Source organism: Penaeus japonicus, unplaced genomic scaffold (genome assembly GCF_977035675.1).
Source record: "Penaeus japonicus unplaced genomic scaffold, GWHDUDI00000001_assembly GWHDUDI00000025, whole genome shotgun sequence".
Taxonomy (NCBI): domain Eukaryota; kingdom Metazoa; phylum Arthropoda; class Malacostraca; order Decapoda; family Penaeidae; genus Penaeus; species Penaeus japonicus.
This window is the reverse complement of record NW_028234427.1, coordinates 4,186,933-4,196,932: the sequence shown is the minus strand read 5'-3', so window position 1 is coordinate 4,196,932 and position 10,000 is coordinate 4,186,933. Positions and strand designations below refer to the sequence as shown.

The 10,000-nt window shown below is 35.9% G+C and overlaps 1 protein-coding gene across 2 annotated transcripts in view; it reads left to right on the top strand.

Moving 5' to 3' along the window:
• Positions 1-9,542, top strand: part of LOC122266881 (gamma-tubulin complex component 6-like) — a gene marked incomplete at its 3' end in the record, with an annotated part of 20,413 nt that extends 10,871 nt beyond the window's left edge. The window contains 10 exon segments of one of the 2 annotated variants that reach the window (XM_086551282.1): positions 134-326; positions 1,008-2,484; positions 5,176-5,262; positions 6,609-6,735; positions 7,063-7,225; positions 7,500-7,641; positions 8,246-8,402; positions 8,755-8,922; positions 9,111-9,226; positions 9,433-9,542. In XM_086551282.1, coding sequence (XP_086407408.1) covers positions 134-326; positions 1,008-2,484; positions 5,176-5,262; positions 6,609-6,735; positions 7,063-7,225; positions 7,500-7,641; positions 8,246-8,402; positions 8,755-8,922; positions 9,111-9,226; positions 9,433-9,542 — 2,740 coding nt within the window. 2 annotated transcript variants of the gene reach the window in all.
• Positions 9,543-10,000: the final 458 nt, after the last annotated feature.

Here is a 10,000-nt window from a genome sequence, read left to right as displayed (position 1 = left end):
TTGCAGGCAACAGGTTGTAAATCTCTTAGATTTAGGTCTATTTATGTATCTATTTATTTTATCTGTCTTCTACTATTATTGTTTTATTTATTTGTTTATTTTAATGAACACGATACCTCCTTTATTCTGTCAGAGAGAATGAACGACGTTCGCCAGTTGGAGATGGAGAGGAAAAGAGCCAGGTTCAAGGAACTGAAGGAGGAAGCCAAGAAAGCCGAAGAGAGGAAGGTGGCAGAGAGGGAGCAGGAAATCGAGCTGGAGAAAAAGATCGCTATAGAGGCTGAAGAAGTTGAGAAGGAGAAGCAACAGCGGGAAGAAAAACTAAAGTAAGGCAGACCTTTCCAGTGTAGTGGTGGGGCCAGATTCAAGGCTTGTTTCTCGTTTAGTAGTATACATATATTCATATGTATGTAATTTCATTACGTTATTTTTCGAATCCTTATTTATGAACTTCTTGTCAAGGGAAGTTGGTTTAGATGATAGATGTGTAGCCCCAATAAAATGGACTGCTTTTGACCTCTGAGGTGGATTATAATGATAACATTAGTTATGATATTGATAGAAAGTATGATGATGAAAACATTAATGATAATGGTATTGATAGTATAAAAATAATGATAATCCTGCTGTTAAAGTCCTAACAGCTAACTGCTTCTATTGGAAAGCCTGTGAGAGAGGATGCATTATAGAAAGTTAACTACTCGTTTTTTCTACTATTAACATTTCAAAAATTTGAGTCAATAATGTTGCTTTACAAAAAGAAATAGCTTTTTAAAGGTTCTATAAAGCTTGCCAAGAAATTATAATTTACCATCAGTTTTGATTTCATATATTTTTGCTCAGTAAATCTATTAACTTTTTATCAAAGTGAGGTTAATAGAATTGAAATGAGTATTCTTAACCATCAAGACATTTGATCTTGTTTACAGTGATGCTTTTCAAAATATTTTGGTATAATCCTCTGTTTTGTAGCTTTACATATATTGATTTATTTCTCTTTATTTCAGAGCTGAAATTGAAATGTATTATCACAAGCTGATGCTGGCAGCAGAGCGGAGAGAGGTCCTCTCACGCTGGAAATTGCAACGCTGTCTCCTGAGCGAATCCCGCAAGAAGTTTATTGTTAACTTCAAATGGACTCAACAGCAAGAGGATGAGAAACAGGACCAAGAAGAGGAAGAGGAAGATGACGATACGTCAGCTGTTACAACCGAGAGACTCTTACCTCTAGTGAAAAAGCTGGATACTCCTTCAGACACAAAATCCATCGATCACTTGAGTCCAGACCCGCTTAGAAGTGATTGCATCGAGCCAAGTCCCACAGAGGAATCGGTATCAGCTTACGACATGACCGCTTCCCTCATGAGCACCTCGTCTGACATTGTGGATACTCCTCATGATGAGAACCTGCCAGAACTGGAGGTGGACTCCACCAAGCCTGTTACCTATGATAGGAATGTGATTGATGGCAGGGCATCACGTTGGTACACAAAGAGCTCCATTGGGTCTATTATTCACAGTAAAGAGGACACTCAACTACCTGCAAGATATAAGCTCCCTGTGCATTCAGATTTTTCTAACAGCAGTAACCAGACTGAAGCCTCTGCCATCAAGAAGAAAGTTCTGGAAGAGGAATTTGGCATTGTTAGCACTGAGCTGGTCGGAGCTCAGAGTCTGTTGCATTCCAATGAAACAGTTACCAGGGAGTTGGTTAGTGAATTGCAAGTTGATAATGGTAATCTGACTGCAGCAGAGATTCGTCAGAGGGTCCTAAATGAAGAATATGGCATTAGAGTGAGGGACACACAAAGACCTGGAGATGGCAATGCCAATTTTGCCCTAACTCGAACAGCTGTTGACGAAGGAAAGGATGGTGATGAAAATGGAAACACAGGACCAGAAAGAGCTGATAGTGATCCTGTGATTCCAAATGATCCAAATGCCAATGTAAATCAGGGATATACCTCAGCAGAAGTCACAGTTCAGGAGGATGCTAATGCCAATAGTCAAGAGGCAAGTGCAGTGGCCACGACTGCTACTGTTGGTTCTGTTCAAGAGTGTGTAACTCAGGAGAAATCCATAATAGGAAGTGAGGATGAAAGCAATGGTAATGTTCCAAATCTGAATGAAGCATTTGCCCGATATCGTGAAACGTGCGCTGAGGCGGCAGCCATCAAACGTAAAGTTCTTAGTGAGGAATTTCAGTCCAGCACCACAAACAGGAACACAATGAATCTCTTGAAATCCAAAGCGGTAACATCATCAGCAGCAATAGAAAACAAAAAGCGTGTATTGGAGTCAGAATATGGCATCAGCAGGGAGAACACAGAGAGCAGGAATTTCAGAGCAGCCATAGCCTATGAGCGACAGGTTTCAGGAGCCAGCACAGCCAGCTACAAATCATGCTTGTCCTATGACAGACAGACCTCTGGGTCAACTGCATTTACTACACCTGATGAAGAAAGGCCAATCCTCATAGACCAGGTATGTTCTGAGAATATCTTGTCTTCTGTGTTTTGTTTTTTTCCTTGGGGACAGATGATTGTATTTTATAAATCATGTCAGAATATTGCATATGGACATGTTACTGGTTAGGCTGTGAGGGACATTCCCCATCAAGTGTAACCAATAAGTAAAAAAACATTAGTCTTGGATTTTGCTGTTTTTTGGTATCCATTTGCATCAGGATGAGATCATCTTTATATCTTTAATATTAGCAGAGATATGAAATGGAATCATGAATTGTCATATCTCAGGGCAGATCAAGAAGGGTGAGCTGAAATTTGAAGGTAAGAATCTTTACACAAATGGAAACTTTTTCTTTCTTTTTTTTTACAAAAAAAAATAGTTAAACCCAAGACTAATTTTTTCTTCTTCTTTCTTTATGGTAATTACACTTGATATAAAATGTCCGTGTATGACCCTTTAGAAATTATATAAATGCGAAAAAAATGGGGTTCTGTAAGAAATATGTATAAAAGATATATAGTTTGAAAACTAGGAATAATTTTGACTTGAGCAAAGCCATTAGTTGTCCAAGAAAGCTTATTATCACAATAATATTACAATATAGTCCTGTTTGTGTTATATCTCAATATTTACCATGAACAGTGCATATAAAAGATCTTATCTAATAACACATATCAAAGAGGATATATAACTACCTCACAGGGCATTTGATGCAATAGAAGAAGTAAGTACTAACTTTGTCCAAGTATGTAAGGGGATTTTCAGAGGCATAGAAATATTTGTAGAATACATAGAATACATCTTATAGAATGGTTCATAACTCTTCTAAGTAATTAAAAATATTACTTAGTTTTTCTATGGTTAAAAGCAGACACAAGCTTACTTTGTTTTTGCATTCATGTCAGTAATAATAAGGATATCTCTTGTATGTAACATGTGCATTGCAATGGTAAATGATTTAAAAATACATATCAATTACACATAGGCTTTTTATCTGAAATTACATACATAATTTTTCTTAGATTTCATCTTGCAAAACTTTAGCTTTTTTAACAGTTGCTGATCTTATAGTTCTCATCTTGTATATCTCTTGTTATTATTAGTGTAAACTTAATTGAAGAAACTGTATTTTAGTAAAGGTTTTTGAAGCTGATTAAGAATTTTTGAAGGAAATTTATATCCAAATTTATGATTTGAATATTTAGGATTATGTGATCTTTGTAAATATTTGACTAATTGTGGATATAATCTTTCTGATAGAGTTTGTTGTTCAGAATTATGTTTTTAATCATGATGGCTTAAATAGCAAATGCAAGAGATGAAAATAATTAGCCTGACAAGATGATAAATTTATTAGATAATATTCTCCTCTAAAGGCTAACTAAAGACGTAGGAACTCCTTGCAGTCTATAGTATTTGCTTTGAATAAGGCAAATGCTTTGTTGCTTTTGCAGTAGTATGAACTATATATAAAAGAGATCAGAGATATCCAGGCATCATGATTTTTGCTGACACATACTAGAAGGCACTGTGTTCAGGAAATGCAATGTAAACACATGAATATGTGTTTGATTTCCACATTTGCAGTGATTCTGTGTTTGATATCGTGTGAAGATACTAAAAACATGCACCAGCCATGTGGTTGATAAATGTTAAAAACATGTGGGCAGATATTTGGATTGTTATGGGGCTTTTAGAAAAAGACAATGGCATTTCAACATAATAAGAAATGATGCTTGGATCCAGAATTCAATTTTTTTTTTTCCACATAGCACCAGGTTTTTTTTACTGGCCATGTATTGCTGTTTATTTGCTTGGATTGAAAGTGATGCTTTTCAAGGTGGATATCTGGGAACTAAAATGGCTTATATAATTCAAAAGGACATGTTGGTATATGCTGTATGTTGATTCACACACAAAGCTGCACTTTGTGTCAGTTTTGTGTTTTTACATCTGTAAATTGGTTAAGGTGTGATGGTTCATATTACCACACATGTTGGGAGGAATAATTGTATGTTTGATGGTAAAACACATGCTCAAGGTATTAACTAGGGTATAGGGTATGGTGTACTTAGGTATTGCTGGTATGAGAATTAATATGGTATGTGCTTTATGCATCTCTTTTATTAAAAGGGTGAATGCCTTATAGGGAAAAAAAAGTAATATCACTAATCACTGCACAAGCTTCGATTGGCATTCCGAAGCCCCCTCTTCAACCCGAATGCAAGGCTTGTACCACCTTTCTGGAGGTGCTTAAGATATTGCCTCTACCACAGCATGCTCACGATTTCAGCCCCATAGTGATTTGACTCGGAAAATGGTTATTAGCATTGTGCTAGTTGGGCATCGCTTCTCTCGGGTCTGGGTAAACTAAAAAGCAGATGTATCGAAACTGCTTCTTGTGTGCATGCAAAGGCACAAGCTCGCTGCACTGGTTGCCACTTTGCACTTTATCTCATGCAACTATCTAATTAGAAACAGACTGAGAGAGAGAGAGGAAAAAAAAAAAAAGATAAATAAATAAATAAATAAATAGATGAATAAATTCTAATCAGGAACCCCATCTCTATAAAACTAGCCACTTACCAAAAAATCTAAAACGAACACTCTAAATTTCACCCACCCCTCCCTTCCCCCCAACACCCTCCCTACCGCCTCTTTCTCGCACCGTCCCACTTCTCCCTTTCCTCCACCACCCTCCTAAAGGTGGGTGGCGAGGTACTGAAGGAGCGCGGGAGGAGCATCTACGGCCATGCCTCTGATGCCGTCATACACAAACTGCTCTGGAGACATGTAGGTGGAGGGCGGGCGTCGCTCCCTTCTTTGTACCTTCTCGTTTGTGTGTGCGCGTCTGTATGCGTGTGCATGTGTATTAGTGTGTGTGTGTGTGGGAGTGTTTATTTTTCATTCTTTTTTTATATTTAGTGTTTTATGGAAAGTTTTGTTTTGTTTTTTACTGTAGCATTATTATTATTGTTATTATTATTATTATTATTATTATTATTATTGAAATTATTATTGTTATTATTATTTTTACTTTTATTATTATTATTATTACTATTATTATTATTATTATTATTATTACTTTTATTATTATTATTACTATTATTATTATTTTTTTTTATTATTGCTATTATCATTATCATTATTATTATTATTATTATTATTGCTTTCATTATTATTATTATTATTATTATTATTATTATTATTATTATTGCTTTCATTATTATTATTATTATTATTATTATTATTATTATTGCTTTCAATATTATTATCCTGAATATTATTTTTTGGTTGCCATGTTTATATATTTACTTTTTTTTTTTTTTTTTTTTTTTTTTTTTGAATTTAAAGGAATGAGTATTTATAATATTTTGGGTTGATCTATTATACTTAGAAATGTTTCAAATCTTGAATCCATTTCACAAATTTTCTTTTGTTAACAAGTTGTGGTAAACATAGAAGACTAGTTTCTTTTCTTTTGGAATTTTTTTTTTTTTTTAATATATATTTATATTTTGTTATTGCTTTGTATTAGTTGAAAATTATATACAATGCTGTTGATCCAGTTTATTAGTATTTTTATTTCATGTAAGTCTTTTTTTCTGCCTAGTCAGTATGATTCAAGTTATTTTATATTCATGCCTAAGTTTGTAAATGCATGATGCACTCAAGATGTAATAATTGGATGGAGGTAAGTAATGGCGTATGTTAGTTAATGCATTCAAAAGAGGTTGTTTCATGGTTGACATAATCAGTATTTTTAGCTCATGATTTCGTTTCTGTGCTCAAATGATATATATTATTAAAAATGTAAAATTGATATGATATTGATGAAAGCTTCAGAATGTAAAATATTCATAGAAATTCTTTAAATATTCAAGCAGGTTATGAATACTGCTATATGTAATTTTTTTTTTCTGTTTTCTCTGATTGTTCTCCTGTGAAGTCAGGTCAGTTTGTTTTTTATCCTGATTATCCAATGCAGGTAAGGGTTTCTAATGATCTTTTCTTCTTCTTCCTCTTCTTCTTCTTCTTCTTTTTCTTTTTCTTCTTCTTTTTCTTTTTCTTCTTCTTTGGTCAGTTTAATTCTTGAGACGATGATGACTATCAAGTTAATCGTTTTCCTTAACGAACAGGCACCGGCAGTGTCTCCTACCTCGCCCCACACTGACACCACCATGGAGGATGACCTCCTGTCCGCGAGGAGGCTCTCCGTCGTGCCGAAGGTCCAGCCGTACAGCGTGGAGTACCTCAAGCTAATGGGTGAGGCTCTTTCGTTTCCTTTGTGTCTCTTTTTAATATGGATTTCTCTTTTCTTTTCCTTTTTTTTTTTCTGATTTCTGTTTTCTGATGTGTGAATCATTCTTAATTTTTTTTTCCCCATGGTTTCTTTCTTATTTTATAGTTGATTGATATAAATGAAGATTTCTGTTAATTTGAAGTCATGTTATGATGATTCTTCAATTAATTTTTCTACATACTTATGGCTAGGCGATTTCCTTCCATGTAGTCACCACCATACTTATTCACATTACAAATACCCCAAGACCATCCCAGACTTTACCAGACCTTGCAACTTTTCCTTGCCAGACGAAGCTCCCCTCCTGAATATAACTGGAACGGCTTTGACCGGCCATCCAGCGACCGTCAGCAATGTCAAGAAGGAGGAACAGTTTACGTGTCCCACCAATAGCGAACTAGCCTGCCTCCCCATCTACTTCATTCGCTCCATAAGGCTCCACTTGGCCACACAGTAAGCTGAGAGTATTCATGTGAAATATTTTTAGGTTGTTGTTGTGTTTGTGGAGGATTTAGGTAGGATGTGATCTCTGTAATGGTTTTGCTATGTAGTTTGAGAGTTTATTAGTTAAAGAAGGATTGCAAAATGTGAATCGGTATTATCTGTTTTATTTAAGTTGTATTGAAATGATGATATTGATGTTTGTTATACTTATATATTCTGAAAGTTATTGTACATTTTCATGGTTAACAATGCTGTCATATATATTGTTTCTCTTGTTTCACAGAAGTCGCTTGGTAAACACAAGTCTCCTGAGTGAAGTTCTAGTCCAGGAGAGTCTGATCGACCACTTTTCAGCTCTCCGCGCTCTCCTACTGCTGCACGATGCCCATTTTGCCAGAGCTCTGACAGTCAACCTCTTCACAAAGGTTTGTTGTCATAGTTGCCATATGATCCTTTTGTTTATCTTCTTCTCCTCCTCCTTCTCTTTCTTCTTTTTCTTCTTGTTCTTCTTCTTCCTCCTCTTTTTTCTTCTCCTCCTCCTTCTTCTTCCTCTTCCTTCTCCTCCTTATTCTTCTTCTCCTCCTTATTCTTCTTCTCCTCCTTCTTCTTCTTCTCCTCCTTCTTCTTCTTCTTCTCCTTCTTCTTCTTCTCCTTCTCCTTCTTCTTCTTCTTCTTCTTCTTCTTCTACTCCTTCTTCTTCTTCTTCTTCTTCTTCTTCTTCTTCTTCTTCTACTCCTTCTTCTTCTTCTTCTACTCCTTCTTCTTCTTCTTCTTCTCCTTCTTCTTCTTCTTCTTCTTCTTCTTCTTCTTCTTCTTCTTCTACTCCTTCTTCTTCTTCCTCTTCTCCTCCTTCTCCTTCTCCTTCTCCTTCTCTTCTTCTTCTTTATTTTACTTACTTATGATAGGACATAATTTACAGAAAGGGTATCAAATATTATTGACCATTGATTAAAAATCAGAAAATCAAATACACTGTAAGTTGTACGTGTATTAATTCTAGAGATAAAAGCCATTCTCCTTTGATTATAGTTTGATACGACAAGGGACCCAGCCATGCTTCTGATTCCTGCTGAGTTAAACAGCATCCTTCAGAAGTCTGTGGCTGACTCTTGCTGGAGCAGCAGTCCTCTCATCGACAACCTCTCTTTTGCAATCACCAAAATTCCATCAGTGTTTACGCATCAGAGTAAGTGGCATGATAGTGTTTAATGATTTGGTATAGATGTGGATAGACTGCATTGTGTAAATACGTGTTAATAATGACTAATTGTTCAAAGTTCATGCCAATAAGAAGGTAGGGATTGTTATAGATGTGATATTGCATCAGTTTGCTTTATACTCACGAATTCTTTTACATATATTTAAAATAAAATATTGAACTGCCTTAACCCTCTCTGCCAGTCATTTAATTGATTTAGGCCTAAGCGTTCGAAAGCCCCGGCATTGTGACATGCAAGGCTGGAATGCCCCCGTCGTGAGTGGGTTAAGCCTTTTTTTCCTTATATGCCTAATGAAGATCATCCCACTTCGATCCACAGCTAGTATTTTGGACTGTCTCGAGCTGAGATACCACGTCAGATGGCCGCACACACTCATTCTAGACAATGCAGTATTAGCCTCTTATTCTCGGCTGTGGACTTTCGTGGCATCGTTGCACCACAGCATCTGGGCAGCAGATGATATTTTCAGGCACACCATGAGTCTAAGTGAGTATTGGGGCCCTATGATTGTATATTCTATGTTTTTCTATAATGTGCATTCCTCTGACAGTCTTTCATAACATAAGACATGTGTATATGGATGTTGTTTTTCATGTTTGATATAATCTTGTATATTTATTGTATTATGATATTGGAGGTTGATAACATAACTCCATCTTTGCTGTTCCTATTAGGTCGCCAAGATGCAGAGGGTAGATTCAAGAAGTGCAGGCAGTTCCATCAAGTTTGCCTGTTTTCACATCAGATGCATCACTTCCTTCTAGTCGTGCAGGCCTATGTCATAAGTCAGGTATACTGACTTTCTCTGATTTCCTCATTATAGGATGCCACTCTAGACTTTTGTCTTTTTTCAATGCTGACTGAAAAACTAAGTAACTTCTAAATCATGTGTTTATAGCTTACAAAATTGTGTTTACTTTCAATTAAGTTTTACAGCATTCCTAAGCTGTTAGTAATATTCATTCTCAATATTGCTAAAAAATGTCATACTCCCAGGTTCACCAGATCAGTTGGAGTGGCTTTGAGAAGAAGTTACGCGAAAAAGTCACTTCCCTGGACGATCTGTATGAACTGCATTGCTCGCATGTCAACTCCATTACGTCAAGGTTGGTATATTTGGTTATTAAAGACGTGACAGCTTATGAATCATGAGACTCATGTGTAATGGATGAATGGGTTATAGATATATTATATATCATATATATATACTATTATATATATATATATATATATATATATATATATATATATATATATATATATATGATGTAAATACCAGTAAAGTTAAACTCCTTTGGAGGAACGGTCTTTGATATTATTAACCCATCCCCGACGGGGGAATTCTAGCCTTGAATGTCCAAATGCCGGGGCGTTCGAATTATTAGGCCTAAATCAATTGAATGGCTGGCACAATACTGTGCCGCCCGGTAAACACCCCAACCTGGGCTTCTTGCAATGCGCGGTACACATGTTTTGCTGTACACTACCCCGTCCTGTGTGGGTTAAGGGTAAGTGGTAGATAATAATAAAACCTGATTCTTAACAAGAGAAATTACTTATGCTG